Genomic DNA, 16082 nt, shown 5'->3' on the forward strand with positions numbered 1-16082 from the left:
CAAGCACTGAGATGATAGGTATATATTAGACCTCCTGCCCTCAAGGAGCTTAGTCTGTTAGGGTGAAAATGAGTCTGTAATCAGCTAATTATGAAACTGAGTAAGAAAAGCCACTCAGGTACTGTACTGAGTGCCACGGGGACACAGGGAATTCCCTTGTTCCCTAAGGAACATCTCCATCTAATGTGAACTCCATCTGGGCCTGCTCTCATTTGTGGGCATCATTCATTGAAAAAGCCAGGCAAAAGAACTAAAGATTAGGTTGGAATCATAACTCATAGCTCTTTTATATCTTTAGTGCCACCTTGTGGCAGTAATCCATACTGGCCTGTGACTTTGAACAACCAATACTTTTTTTTTTAACTAAAATTAATTGGCTGGGTAATATACACGCATGGTACAAAATTCAGAAGGTATAGAAAGGTAGTGAAAGATGTCTCCTCGCTCTCAGTCCTCTAGGCATCTGGTTCTCTAAAGGCAATCGCTGTTATTAGCTTATGGCTTTCTGAGATGTTCTGAGAATTAACAAATTTGTATTTACTTGTATACCTATATTCCACACCTTACCCTCTTGTTCTGTGTCTTGCTTGTTTCATTTAGCAGTACAGTTTGACGATTTCTTCATGTCAGTAATAATAGAACTACATCATTATTTTATTTTATTTTAATTAATTAATTTATTTATGGCTGCGTTGGGTCTTCGTTGCTGCGTGCAGGCTTTCTCTAGTTGTGGCAAGCGGGGGCTACTCTTCGTTGCAGTGCACGGGCTTCTCAGGGCAGTGGCTTCTCTTGTTGTGGAGCACGGGCTCTAGGCGCACGGGCTTCAGTAGTTGTGGCACATGGGCTTAGTAGTTGTGGTGCACGGGCTTAGTTGCTCCACGGCATGTGGGATCTTCCTGGACCAGGGCTCAAACCTGTGTCCCCTGCCTTGGCAGGTGGTTTCTTAACCACTGTGCCACCAGGGAAGCCCTATTTTATTTTTTAATTGTGGTAAAATATACGTAAGATAAGTTTTACTATTTTAACCAATGTTAAGTGTACAACTCAGTGACATTAAGTACATTGACAGTGTTGTGCAACCACCAGCATTATCCATCTCCAGAACTTTTTCATCATCCCGAACAGAAACTCTGTCCCCATTAAGCAATAACTCCCCATTCCCTTTCTCTACACCCTGGTAACCTCTAATATACTTCTATGAATTTGCATCATCTAGGTACTTCATTTAAATAGAGTTGTACAATATTTATCCTTTTGTGTCTGGCTTTTTTCACTTAGCATAATGTGTTCACGGTTCCTCCACGTTGTAGGATATCTCAGGACTTTATTCCTTTTTATGGCTGATAGTGTTCCATTGTATGTATAGACTGCAAGTAGTTTATCCATTCACCCATTGATGGATATTGGCTTTTTTTCCATCTTTTGGCTATTTTGAATAATGCTGCTATGAACATTGATGTACAAGTATCTCTTTGAGTCCCTGTTTTCACTTCCCTTGGGTACATACCTAGAAGTGGAATTTCTGAGTCATGTAATGATTCTGTGTTTAACATTTTGAGGAACCACTAAACTGTTTTCCACAGTGGGTGCACCATTTTACATTCCCATGAACAGTAGAGGGTTCCAATTTTTCCACATCCTCACCAACACTTATTTTCTATTTTTTATGTTTAACTATCCTACCGTTTGAAAAGTGGTATCTCATTGTGGTTTTGATTTCCATTTCCCAGATGACTAATGATGTTGAGCATCTTGTTGTGTGCTTATTGGTCCTTGTATATCTTCTTTGGAAAAAGTCTATTCAAGTCCTTTGCTCACTTTTTTTTTTCTCACTTTTTTTTTTTTTTTTTTTGCGATAAGTGGGCCTTTCACTGTTCTGGCCTCTCCTGTTGTGGAGCACAGACTCCGGACGCGCAGGCTCAACGGTGGCTCATGAGCCTAGCCACTCCGTGGCATGTGGGACCTTCCCGGACTGGGGCACGAACCCGTGTCCCCTGCATCAGCAGGCAGACTCTCAACCACTGCGCCACCAGAGAAGCCCCTCACTTTTTAAATGGATTATTTTTTGTTGTTGTTGACGTATAGGAGTTCTTTATATACTCTGAATATTAATCCCTAATCAGATATATGATTTGCAGATTTTTTCCTCCCGTTCTGTGGATTGTCTTTTAATCTTGATAGTGTTCTTTAACGTAGTTTTGATGAAGTCCAACCAATCTATTTTTTTTTCTTTTGTTAGTGGTACTTTTGGTGTCATACTTTAAAAAAATTGCCAAATTTGAAGTCATGAAAAATCTCCCCTATGATTTCTTCTCAGAGTTTTAGTTTTAGCTCTTAAATTTAAATCATTGATTCACTTTGAGTTAATTTTTAAATATGGTGTAAGATAAGGGTTCAACTTCATTTTTTTTTAAACAAGCTAGTTTTTATTTTATTTATTTATTTATTTTGGTTGTGCCGGGTCTTAGTTGCGTCACACGGGATCCTCATCGCAGCGTGCGGGATCCTTAGTTGTGGCATGTGGACTTCTTAGTTGCAGCATGAGGACTTCTCAGTTGCAGCATGAGGACTTCTCAGTTGCAGCATGAGGACTCTTAGTTTCGGCATACGAACTACTAGTTGCGGCATGCATACGGGATCCAGTTCCCTGACCAGGGATCGAACCTGGGCCCCCTGCATTGGGAACGCAGAGTCTTACCCACCGGTCCACCAGGGAAGTCCCTCAACTTCATTTTTGTGTGTGTGGGTATCCAGTTTTTTCTAGTACCTTTTGTTGAAAAGACTCTTTTTCCATTGAGTGGTCTGGGCACCTTTGTGGACAATCAATTGGCCGTATGTGTGAGGGTTTATTTCTAGGACTGTTGGCCTAAATGTGTGTCCTTATGCCGGTAGCACACTTTTGATTACTGTAACTTTGTAGTACTTTTGAAATTGGGAAGTGTGAGCCCTCCAAATTTGTTCTTTTTCAACATTTTTTTTTTTTTTTAATTCTAGTTTTTGTATTTATTTTTTGGCTGCGTTGGGTCTTTGTTGCTGCGTGAGAGCTTTCTCTAGTTGCAGCGAGTGGGGGCTACTCTTTGTTGTGGTGTGCGGGCTTCTCATTGCGGTGGCTTCTCTTACTGTGGCTCTAGGTGTGTGGGCTTCAGTAGTTGTGGCTTGCAGGCTCTGGAGCACAGGCTCAGTAGTTGTGGTGCATGGGCTTAGTTGCTCCACGGCATGTGGGATCTTCCCAGGCCAGGGATCAAACCCATGTCCCCTGCACTGGCAGGTGGATTCTTAACCACTGCACCACCAGGGAAGTCCCTCGAGATAGTTTTGGCTATTGGGGTCTCTTGAAATTCCATATGAATTTTAGTATGGGTTTTTCTATTTCTGTAAAAAATGCTGTTGGTATTTTAATAAGGACTACATTGAATGAGCATATTATCATCTTAACAATGTTCAGTCTTCCATTCCATGAACATGGGATATCTTTCCATTTATTTAGGTCTTCTTTAATTTCTTTCAGCAATGTTATGCAGTTGTTGTTTTTTTTGCGGTATGCGGGCCTCTCACTGTTGTGACCTCTGCCGTTGCGGAGCACAGGCTACGGATGCGCAGGCTCAGCGGCCACGACTCACGGGCCCAGCCGCTCCACGGCATGTGGGATCTTCCCGGACTGGGGCACGAACCTGTGTCCCCTGCATCGGCAGGCGGACTCTCAACTACCGCGCCACCAGGGAAGCCCTGTTATGCAGTTTCTAATGTATAAGTCTTTTGCCTCCTTGGTTAAATTTATTCCTAAGTACTTTTTTCTGTTTGATTACTTCTACCTGATCAGCCAGCAACATTATGATAATTTACATTATCTATATCAAGCAACTGTCACAACGGTAACAATAATAGCTGTTATTATTGAATGTCTACCATATGTTGGGCCCTGTTCTTGGAATTTTTCGTAATTTGTCTCTGATCCTTGAAAAACCTTTCCCATTTTATAGATGAAAAAAATTGAGACTCAGAAAGATGAAATGACTCACCAAAGACCACACAGTTAGTAAATGATAGAACCCTTGCTATTCTAGGGTTTTTGGCTCTAATATTTGTAGGCTCTTTTGCTGTACCATTCCAACATCTTCATCTTTATCATTGTTTCCTTGTAGGATGACATGCACCTGGTGATACGAAAACAGCTCTCTAGCACCATGTTCAAGTACAAGCTCACTGGTATTATTGGTGCTGTCACTATGGCTGGCATCATAGCAGCAGACAGGTATGCATGGAAATTCTGATTTCTGTGGCTCATGGTCAATTAATCAAGTTGCTGTCTTAAAAAATAAATTGTTACATTGTGTAGACATCATTGTAACAGAAGACATTAAAACCATAATAAGAGAAGTGAGCAAATGTTTGTTGCCACTTTTCCATGTTGCAGCATGTGGGATCTTTCGTTGCAGCGCGTGGGATCTTTCATTGCGGTGTGTGAACTCTTCGTTGTGGCGCGTGGGCCTCTCTCTAGTTGTGGTGCATGGGCTACGGAGTGTGCGGACTCTCTAGTTGTGGTGCACAGGCTCCAGAGTGTGCGTGCTCAGTAGTTGCAGCATGTGGGCTCTCTGGTTGTGGCGCATGGGCTCTAGAGCGCACGGGCTTAGTTGCCCTGCGGCATTTGGGATGCTAGTTCCCCAACCAGGAATCGAACCCCGTCCCCTGCATTGGAAGACAGATTCTTAATCACTGGACCACCAGGGAAGTCCCCTATGTTCCTTCTAATCTTGACTGTATATACTACATATAATTTTTACAGAATTGCAATAACAGTCATTACATTCTGATGGTTTAAAACTAGGGATTGCTAAGAAATTAAGTTCTAGAAGTGTTTCTAAAAAAGGGAAACCCTGATCTCCCTGGGATGCATTCTTCTGCATCTGCTCCAATCCTGGGCACTAGACAATACAGGTTTCTCCACTGCTGTGTTATTCCTGTCTGGAACACCATGTTTGATATAAATAAAGTCTTCCTGTGGTTTTTTCCCCCTTTGCACTTTGATGCCACAATTGTAACACCTAAAAGAAGCTTGGGGCTTGATAAGTTGTTACCATTGCAAAATGAGATTGGAATTTAGTTCATGCTTCTTGGAAATGATTTGTCATGAATTTCTGGCACCTCAGGAAACATCCTTAGAGTCATCATTAGTAATCCGTAGAGGCTGCATAGTATACTGGTTAAAAGTTCATTCTCTGGAGCCATACTGCTTGCCTGGGGTGAAATACTGGTTCCGTTATTTATTAGTTGAATGATCTTGGGTAAGTTACTTTACCTCTCTGTACCTTTGTATTCTCACATCTGTGAAATAAAGATATTAATAGTATTTACTTCATAGAGTTGTTGAGAGCATTAAATAGAACAATGCCGAGTGCTTGCCCCTATGATTTTTACTAATTTAATGTATCCTTAAAAAAATCTTAAGATAACCATTGTTTGCTCTAATCCACATTTTGTATGGTCTAAATAAATACTTGGGGACTGGCTTGGTGGTCCAGTGGTTAAGACTCCATGCTCCCAATGTAGGGGGCCTGGGTTCCATCCCTGGTCAGGGAACCAGATCCCGCATGCTGCATCAAAGACCCAGTGCAGCTAAATAAATAAATATTTTAAAAACAAACAAACTTGTCTGTGCTTTCGTGCACTTTTATCTCCACCCCAATCCCAAGGAAGGCACATTTCTTAAATTTATTGCCAGTTGTTACAAAATATTACAAAAATGGGTCTAAAATAATGTTTTTAGAAGTAGATCTTCCAGTTTGACCCCAGGGAGAGGAGACCTCAGCAGTGAACAGTGTACACAGGTAAGTTCTTGTCGTGTAGTTGGATATGTTTATGAGTAACTGAGGAATTGCTTCTGGTCACTGTCACCTTGCCAGGAAGAAGGCTTTTTTTTCAAAATATGTTTTCCTGAACTCATAGCTTTTGTAATTTGTACCACTCTTTTGTCCTTTAGAATCCACTGGCTTGGGTTGTATTTTAGTTCTGTATCTGTCTAATCTTCCTAATTAAATTGTAAATTCCTAGAGAGCAAAAAAGGTGGGTCATGTTTGAGAGTAGCAGATTGACTGGAGCATAGGGACAAGTAAGTGTGTAATTGGAGAGTTGGAGCTAAAGCTAGTTTGGAGATAGAAAACAGAGAGCTCTGAATGTGAATCAAGACATTTTGATTTAATTTTTCCACAGAGGTAGTCCGTAAGGGTTTCTTAGCATAGAAATGGCATAATCCAAGCTTCGCTTTAGAGAAATTAATCAGTTTCATGTGTATGATGGGTTGGAAAAGAGATGAGATTCAAAAGAGTTGGATTGGTCAGGAGGCTTAGGAAAAACCTCAGGTGAGAGGTGGTGATAAGAGCTTTGCCAGTGATATCGGAAAGGGAAAAACTTACTACTGAATGGGGTGAATGGTGTTTAATTAGGAAGCACTGGCATCCCAAGGGCTGGACCGTTCTTTCTCTTCGACTGCTCCAGGTAACCTCCTTGCTACAGTTGGTTCATTCCTGCAGTGAGCAGTCTCCTCAGGCCTCTGCACTTTATTATGATGAATTTGCCAACCTGATCCAAGGCAGAAAGCTGGCTCCACAAGTGCTGGTATGTCCAAGTATCTTTTCTTAAAGCAATGAAGCATGAGGGCTGCTTTACTATACATTCTTCAAACCCTTCCCTCTGTTGTGCTGCAAAAATAAAAAGATCTTCCTGTGAGCTCTCCCATATTCTAATTGGGAAGGCTGTTCTGACTCACTCGGCCCCAGGCCTCTCCTCTGAGGCCTCCTTCATATAATAAAAATAAGGGATGAGGCTGATGAACATGTGGTTAATGATGTTGTTGAAAGCCACCATCTATTCTGTGCCAAGCACTGTGTTAAGCATTTTTCATGTATTATGTCTATTCCACATCAGAATGATGAGGTATGTATTGTTATTTTCTTTTCAGAAATGAGGAAACTGAAGCTTTAGAAAGGTTAATAGTTTATTTAGGGCTTTATAGCACATATACCCTGGTCTACCCAGCCTTTTTTGTTTGTTTCCTAAAGGAATGGGCTGGGCAGACCATCTTTAATGATTTCCAGGATGCCTTTGTGGTGGACATCTGTGTTGTTCCAGAAGGGTAAGTACCGTTTACCCACTGACATGGTTGTACTGGTCAAGAAATTATGTCAGTTATGTCAGTTGCTGGTGCAAACCTCAGAATGTCTTGACCTCAGCCAAGTCTAGCCCACTCCCACAACTTCCCTCCTCCCAACCCCAGTACCCCGGCACCCCCAGCTCCAGGATTGCTAAAAGATTCCCCACTTGTTCTTTGTCCTCTTTCTCACTTCTCCTCATAACAGAGGAGATTAGTTTGTTCTAGTGGTTTCTCCCATAGACTTGCCATACCCTTGAATTGCGGTATCAGATTCTGGGTTCTCTCCACAGTGACTATCCATTTCCTGTGAAAGCTCTCTACGGACTAGAAGACTATGATAGTTGTGATGGGATTGCCATCAACCTCCTGCCACTGTTGTTCTCTCGGGACTTTGTGAAAGATGGGGGTAGACTGACTTCGCAGGAATCAGACCAAAAGTCAGTACACTTTTTCTTCTCTAAAACCTCTGTTGGTATTTTGAATGTTCATGGAGAATGCCGCAGTTCATGCAGTCTCTTGAGAACTTGATTGAAAAGGATTTCTCCCAAGACAGGTGGTATATGGATGGGCTCCTAAGAATGGGGCAGACTCCTTGTTTTCTCCCAGACTCTGGGTTTGGGATTTGCATTGAGTCATGACAGCCAACAGATATTCTGTGAGGCTGCTTTTGTTTCTGTTCCTTTTTCCCACCCATGAACGTGTTTGTCTATCTCTGCCACTCTTAACACCCTCCTTCCGTCTTATCTCCACTTCCTCCTAACACATGGGCATTCAGTCTACTTACCTCTGTCTTCCTCCAATTCAGTTCATTATTTATTTGGTGAGCATCCATTACATTCCTTGTTATATGTTCTTAAAAGTAGACATTTATTTTGGGCAAACCTCCTTAATTATAAGGTTGGGCTCCCTATAAACATGGACTAATGTGTCTATAAACCGTGGTCTAAAAATGGATTTTTCCTTCCCAGATTGGTTTCTCCGTTGTGCCTGGCTCCCTACTTCAGGTTACTGAGACTTTGTGTGGACAGACAACATAATGGAAACTTGGAGGAGATTGATGGTTTATTAGGTATAGGATGAAGTTATCAGATCCTTTCTTCTTTGTAACCTTTCTTTGGTAAACTTAGGGAAGGGGCAGACTGGTACATGTGTGTGGGGAAAGGAATTTTTTAACTTCACAGAGAATTTTAGATTATATTTATTGACTGCTGCATGATATGGAAGTATTTTTGAGACTAATCAAAGCTTGACCTTCAAATACTAGTTAAAGGGGAAAGTAAGTAGAAGGAGAGCTAGCTCTAGGGGCAGCATCCATGTTCTGTTGACTTGAACTAAAGGAGATTAGAAATGTTTGTCCTTCTCTTTCAGACTGTCCTATATTCCTCACTGACCTGGAGCCTGGAGAGAGACTGGAGTCCATGTCTGTTAAAGAGCGTTCATTCATATGTTCACTTATATTTCTTACTCTCAACTGGTTCCGAGAGGTGAGCAGAGTTACTAGGACAATTCACTTACTGTCTGTAGTTTCTCTTGAAAGGAAACAGTTTCCTTGGTTCCACGAGGCTCCGTAAAAATTCTTCACCAACCACTAACCCCTGTGTGTTTCTGCAGAGGTTGTATCCTACCCTTCCCTAATCATATGCGCCTCCTGATGCAGTGAAATCAAAATACTTAGAATTCACTTACTGTTGCCCATGCTTTACTACCTCCAAGCCTTTTCATGGTAATCTACTTCTGCCTGGAATAACTTCACCTTCACCACTGTGAAAATACTGTTCCTCCTTATATCACTATGCACTTAATGTTTCGATTTAGTGAGATCAAGTGAATGATAGTTTTCACTTTCCTTTACAGTATGTTTGTGCTTAATGAAATGCACAATCATAATGAAATATAATGAAAATGAAATGCAGAAAATGATGGTAACATCTTACATCTATATCACACTTCCTTTCTCATGCATATTATTTCTGAGAATGTTTATTCACTTGAAATATCTCTTCTTATCCTGACAACTATATTATGATGTAGGCGGGATGGATATTATTATCCTCGTTTTACACATATGGAATTGCAGGTACAGAGAATTCAAAGTCATTAAAATTTATCAAACACATGTGCCAAATGCTGGGCTAGTTTCTTTATTCACACTTAATCCATATGACTGCATTCCAGTTTTATAGCTGAAGAAATAAAAGCTCAGAAAGGTTAAAGACTTGGCCAAGGTCACACAACTAGTAAGTAGCAGACTAGGATCTGTTTCACCGAAGTGTATACTTTCTAGCTATTGTGTTGTTCCACCTTATTACTTAACTAGAAATAAGTAGAACCAGGATTAGAAGTTAGATCTCCTCTATTGGCCCAGAGCTTTTTCTTTACAGCCCCTTGCTGAGAACACTTTGACATTTCTCACTAGACTCACAGATGCTGTCACCAAACAACTCTTTTAGCTCTCGCTGAATAACGCAAACAAGGTTAAAATCTGAATAGTTCACAGTGTGAGAATATAATTTTTACTTCCACAGGTTGTAAATGCCTTCTGTCGGCAAACATTACCCGAGATGAAAGTGAAGGTGCTCACCCGGTTAAAGCACATTGTAGAGCTGCAGCAACTCCTGGAAAAGCACTTGGCAGGTGAGGGAAGGGTCCTGTATTGCAGCCCTGCTGGGCAGTGGTGAGGAGATAGCAGAGTTAGCTTTTAAGCCAGACTCAACGATAGCTGCCCCCGACTCGTGGGACAAGAAAATGGTTGCTCAACAAAAATTTTAAAAAATGAGTACATCAGACTTCCCTGGTGGTGCAGTGGTTAAGAATCCGCCTGCCAACGCAGGGGACACGGGTTCGAGCACTGGTCTGGGAAGATCCCACATGCCGCGGAACAGCTAAGCCCGTGTGCCACAACTACTGAGCCTGTGCTCTAGAGCCCGCGAGCCACAACTGCTGAGCCTGCATGCCACACCTACTGAAGCCCATGCCTAGAGCCCATGCTCCGCAACAAGAGAAGCCACCACAATGAGAAGCCCATGCACCGCAACGAAAAGTAGCCCCCGCTCACCGCAACTAGAGAAAGCCCGCGTGCAGCAACAAAGACCCGACACAGCCAAAAATAAAGAAAGAAAGAAAGAAAGAAAATTAAAAAAAAAAAGAATACATCCATTTTCCTCCCATTGTTATCTCCAGGAAACCTTGGTGTTTAATACAAGATATAAAACATTGGTTGGGCTTTTTGTACATTACATTGCTTCTTTGGATGTCAAACTTCCAGTGCCCTTTGCCTTCTTGAACATCATTATGAACCAGGAATACAGCTGAGAGGCCTCTTAATACCTTCTGGCCATTAAGAAAACTTGTCATTTTAGAGTGCTAGCTTTGGGACTTCCCTGGTGGTCCAGTGGGTAAGACTCCCTGCTCCCAATGCAGGGGGCCCAGATTTGACCCCTGGTCGGGGAACTAGATCCTACATGCATACTGCAACTAAGAAGCCCACATGACACAACTAGGAGGTCCGCTTGCTGCAACTAAGACTCGGCGCAGCCAAAAATAATTAATAAATAAATAAAAATAAAATGCTAGCTTGATTCTCTGGGGAAAACATGGAGCCTGCCTCAGGCTCTCATCTAAATAATTGTGTGTAAAACAAACTGCTATGTGACCAGATATTGCTAATATCTTTAGATTTTAAATGTAAGTTAATTTATTTTTAGTTCTTATCTGCTTGGATGTTTTATATTGGTATAATGGTTTTATGTTGATTGATCATAATCAATTAATATGATATTCCTGTAAGTTATCTTTGGCTATTTTACTATGCCAAAATGATTAACGTCAGATGACCTGAATGCATCTTACAGGCAGTCAGCCATGTTTGGCAGTTCTGGAAACTAGTTTTTAGCTAATCGGGTGATTAGAATTCAAGTCTAATAGTGGTATATGGTTGGTATTCATTGAGCTTCCTGCTGTTTGTTTCAGTCACTCCAGACTATGTTCCTCCCCTTGCAAACTTTGACTTGGAAACTTCAGAAGTAACACCTCATACCAGTACTGCTGTTTCAGCAAAAATCAGAATACAAGGAAATTTAGGTGAGTATGCTCTTTTCTTCTTATTCTGTGTCTCCCTATGTGCCATGCTGAATTTACTTAGAGGTTATGTGCATCAAGGCATCAGTAATTGGAGAGATTATATAATTGAACCCTTCTTTGGCATGGTTATCAATGAACTATAATTTAGGGTTATAAAATTACCTCCTGTCTCTAGGTAGTCTTCAGCAGGTTGTTTCTTGAAGGCAGTGATATTTAGTAAACATGATTATTGATTATTTGAGTCACTTTTCTCTTCTTGAAATACAAGGAGGAAGGAAGCGAAAAGCAGATGGCAACAAAACATCCTCCCCTGACCCACTTTCAAAGGAGGATAATTCAGAATGCGACCCTGCACCATCTGATAGGAGCCAGCTGGAAAAGGTATTGGAATGACTGGTATCTATGAAGGTGTGTGACAGCCCGGTGAGATTAACAAAGGGCCAGCATTATCCTATGCACTTTACAGAGAGAAGGATTAGGGAAAAGAGAGGCGAACAAACTCTCCTAGGCCTTGGAGTGACCCTCTCAGTAGCAGAGTTTGGGTTAGACTCCAAACATTTATCACTACCACACACTGTTTTTCTAATTATTTTCTTGATTGTATTACTCCCTTTTTTGCATCCCAGGAGTACTTTGAATTCTCACTTGTAGCAATTAGCAAATTCTTTGTATGTAGTACAAGATATACTTCTTTTAGCCTCTTTCCTCTTCGGATCCCAGATTATCTCTTTCTCAATGAATTTAGATAACATGAAATGCTTAGTACCGTTTCTTTTTTTTTTTTTGCGGTACGCGGGCCTCTCACTGTTGTGGCCTCTCCTGTTGCGGAGCACAGGCTCTGGACGCACAGGCTCTGGACGCTCAGGCTCAGCGGCCATGGCTCATGGGCGCAGCCGCTTTGCGGCATGTGGGATCTTCCCGGACCAGGGCACGAACCCGTTTTCCCTGCATCGGCAGGCAGACTCTCAACCACTGCGCCACCAGGGAAGCCCATTAGTACAGTTTCTTAATACAGATACTTAATAAACAGTAGGTCCTTTTCCTGTAATTGTACCACCCACAGGGTAGGTTTGTGAAATTGCCTAAACCACATGGATCCCAATTATTTCTGTTTTTTAGGTACTGTTTATTGAGAATTTATGTGTAACTCCTCTAATCTTCCTAAAAACTCAAGCTTAGTATTGATATTTACATTTAATAGACGAGGAAACTAAGATCCAGAGAGGATAGGTGACTTGTGTAAAGTTACACAGTTAATAAGTGCTTGAGCAAGGATTTGAAGCCAAATCTTTCTGGCCCCTAAGCTCATAGTTTTCTGTACCACACCATAGTGCCTTGATTTGTCTATATTCATCCCTAAGTGGAAACCAACTGAGTATCGATGTGTGACCTATAGCCCAATATTACAATACGTGATCTGTTTCAGGAATATTTAGGGACTTTGGTAAAAGGAAGTTGGTAAAAGGATGTGATGAACTGTAACTTTTTACATAAAATAAATGCACAATTGCATTTTGAAATCTTCATTTAAAGTTAGATTAATATAGAAGCCTTATTCTATTGGTTTCTGGTACTTTCCTCCCAGGAGTTCAGAGGGAAAGAAGAAAAGACATCAGTATCATTACAGAATTACCACGCTTTTTTCCGAGAACTGGACCTTGAGGTCTTCTCTATTCTGCATTGTGGGCTCGTGACCAAGTTCATCCTAGATACTGAAATGCACACTGAAGTAAGTGACAGAGCTGAGATCCCAGAACTTAATCTTATTTCAGAAAGTTCCTCAGCTCTATTCCTTTTTCCAAAAGAAAACCATGACCCTGGGAGAAGTTGGACTCTGGCCTCCAAAGCCTTTATATGTGCAAGTGTGGATGAATAATCATCCTCATCATCTTGATGTTTATAAGTCTAAGTTTTTTTTATAGTGCATTAGGTATTACAAAAGATCATGCTAATGATGTGATCCTTACTTTACGTTACTAATAATAACCTATTTAGATTACTTTTGTGGAGCAACACTGTTGTGATTTATAGTTACACAATGCTCTTTTCACTTTTTTGTGACATTTGTTCAGTGTCCATGAGTGTTTGTTGAGGCCTTTTTTGTTTTTGATGCAAATCTAGATATTGGCAATTCAGTATTACGTAAGCATGATGCTTGCCTTCAGCTAGCTTATAATCTAATAAAGGAAGGAGACAACTAGCAGTACATTGTATATTGATGGTCTGAACCAAGTACCAGTGAAACTGAGGAGAGAATGGTATTTATAATGAAGTTGGAAGTAGAAGACATTTACACAGAGAAGGTACCTTTTGGTATGGGATTTCACCAGAGAGTAGAGTTTTTCCAGGTTAAAAAATTTTTTTTGAGAAAATGCATGGATTTTTACCATAGATTTTTCAAGAATGTAAGCTCCTTCAAAATGGAGTGGTTTTTTTTTTTTTTTTCAGTCTTTCTGCGTCAGCCTGTACTTGGAGATTCTCCATAGCTGTATGTTGAGTGAAAAGTTTGAAGTGAGACTGCTTGACCCATTCTACTTATGGTAGTGTAATATGGTTATAAGGATCCTGCCCAGAATTAATAGTAGCAAAACATTAGGTGGAAGAAAATATGAAAGAATTACTTAATGAACAGAGAAAAGCAAAATTCCCTTTAATTAGTCATTTTTTTTATCCCAAGTTACTTAGGAAATGCATCACGGGTCCATAGGTGGAAGGATACACCAGAGGCATTTATTTCTAGAGCAAAAGTGTGTCTTCTAAAACTATACTGCCTCATTCCCATTTAATAATTTTAAATTTTGTTTTACTTAAGAAGTGCATGACTTTTTGATTTGTTGACAGAGTACTACAGCCATTTATATGAGGTGGGGCAGAATTTCCCCCTTTTTTGGTAATGGTCAGATTCTTCACCCATTGTAAAGAGTAAACATGAAATGTGTCCCCCAGAAAGATGGCTAGGACATGCTGGGAATTACTCTTTCCTTCCTCTTTGTGATAGGCTACAGAAGTTGTGCAGCTTCAGCCCCCTGAGCTGCTTTTCTTGCTGGAAGATCTTGCCCAGAAGCTGGAGAACATGCTAACACCTTCTGTGACCAGGAGAGTCCCCTTCCTCAAGGTTAGTACAGGCAGGAGCACAGGCCCTGGCCTCTGGATTTGGAAACAAGGAGGTCTTAGTAGTGAGTAAGTTGTCACTTTCTCTGGTATTGTTTTTGGGTAGCATGGTGGTAGCCCCATTGCCAGCCCACGTTCATTTTGCTTTAGAAAGGAACTCTGAAACAGAGAAAACAGAAAAGCCACCCAAAACAGAAAATGTATTTCTAAATGCTCTGAGCATTCCTGAATCCTGTTCTTTGCTTGGGTTTTGGTTTTAACACCCTCGCGAACTAAGCCCTTGCCCAAGCCTCAGCATAGTAGTCAGCTGTCTAGAGAAGTCCAGAATCTCGAGTGTGTATGTAATGGACCAATGCATGTAGCCTCTGGGGAAGCAGTGGGATGACACAAACGACAAAATGTGTAAGTTTTAGGTGTAAACATTTAAAATTAGTATATCTAGTTACTTGATCCTTTCTTCTTATACTTAGTATTTGCTGTACATTCTTATCAGCCTAAATGATTTCTATTTTCGTGTGAGTTTTATCTCATTAGTAATTTTGGGTCTATACTTCTCAAACACTGTCTGTACTCTCTAAAAGCCAATCTCTTGGTTATTTGAAGATTGAGTGAGTTCCCTCTGTCAAAATATATCCCTAATTTCTTCTGTCCATTCTACCCGGTAGCACAAGGTTTGATTAATCTCTATAATAAACTCTTAGTTTCAGAGAAGCTATCCAACAGTTCCTTCCCTCGTAACTCTGAATTTATTATAGAGCAAAGGAAACCGGAATATTGGATTCTCACATCTCCACCAGAGATCTGCCTCAGAAATCGCTCATAGTGTTGTTCAACTGCTGAGCCCCATGTGTAACCATCTGGAGAACATTCACAACTATTTTCAGGTCAGAAGCCTATCTTATCATTATAGAGACTTAGAAATCGCTTAATGAACAAGAGATTTCATTTTTGGCTGAGAAATATTGAAGGAGAATGAGGGCAATTGCTGAAGCAACAGTCTTAAAAGCATTTTTCCCTTGTAGTGCTTAACTGCTAAGAATCATGATGTAGTTGATGGACCAGGAATTAAAGGTCAGGAGTACGACATAATGTCTTCCTGCTATCAGAGGCTACTGCAGATTTTACATGGACTTTTTGCTTGGTGAGTATGTGGCAAGTACAGTAAGTAGAGATAATCAAGTATGTCCTTGCTTCTGCTTGACAGTCACCAAGGCACTGAGGTATAGAAAAGAAGGAAAGGGCTCCAAAATTTTATGTAAATATGATGCTTATTCTTTCTGTAGTGGTTTTGTCTGCATCATTTCATTTGGTCTTGCACGCTCTGTGTCTTACGGAGTCACTATTATTAACTCATCTGAAAATCAGATGACTTGCTTTTGGCTAACCTGTAACAAATCTGGCCATCTGATTCTTAGTGAGTTTGCTGTGGCAACCTTTCCCTAATAGCACCAGAGAGACTGTCAGTTAAGAAGTTGTTATTAAACAAGTTATAGATAAATTCCAGATTATGAGGTAAAGAGCTGAAGGCTGTGTAAGCTGGGGTGTTTAGGGGTGCCTTCATGAAATCATGGGACTTCACGGGGCCCTTGGAGGGTAGATGGCTTTTTGGGAGGTAAAGGAAGAAACTGGAAAGCATGGCATGGACAAAAGTAGAAACGAGGGAGGTGTGTCCTTTAAATGGTTTTGTTCCTCAGGGCTGGGTCCTGGCCTCTCTGTTCTCATTATACAGGTTTCCTGGGCAGTC

General features: G+C 40.9%; 1 protein-coding gene across 6 annotated transcripts in view; it reads left to right on the forward strand.

Annotated features, from left to right (window-relative positions):
• Positions 1–16082, forward strand: part of FANCD2 (FA complementation group D2) — a gene marked incomplete at its 5' end in the record, with an annotated part of 54816 nt that overhangs the window by 23442 nt on the left and 15292 nt on the right. For 2 of the 6 annotated variants that reach the window (XM_082663251.1, XM_082663254.1), the window contains 14 exons: positions 4143–4252; positions 5765–5825; positions 6493–6612; positions 7056–7129; positions 7438–7584; positions 8116–8216; positions 8516–8631; positions 9673–9781; positions 11117–11227; positions 11499–11608; positions 12813–12956; positions 14226–14342; positions 15094–15222; positions 15361–15479. In XM_082663251.1, coding sequence (XP_082519377.1) covers positions 4143–4252; positions 5765–5825; positions 6493–6612; positions 7056–7129; positions 7438–7584; positions 8116–8216; positions 8516–8631; positions 9673–9781; positions 11117–11227; positions 11499–11608; positions 12813–12956; positions 14226–14342; positions 15094–15222; positions 15361–15479 — 1568 coding nt within the window. Of the gene's footprint in view, positions 1–4142; positions 4253–5764; positions 5826–6492; positions 6613–7055; positions 7130–7437; positions 7585–8115; positions 8217–8515; positions 8632–9672; positions 9782–11116; positions 11228–11495; positions 11609–12812; positions 12957–14225; positions 14343–15093; positions 15223–15360; positions 15480–16082 lie in introns of all 6 variants that reach the window. The other 4 variants (XM_082663249.1, XM_082663250.1, XM_082663253.1 and 1 more) reach the window with 4 other exon arrangements.

The sequence above is a fragment of the Grampus griseus genome, assembly GCF_964374135.1.
Source record: "Grampus griseus genome assembly, chromosome: 10".
NCBI classification, from domain to species: domain Eukaryota; kingdom Metazoa; phylum Chordata; class Mammalia; order Artiodactyla; family Delphinidae; genus Grampus; species Grampus griseus.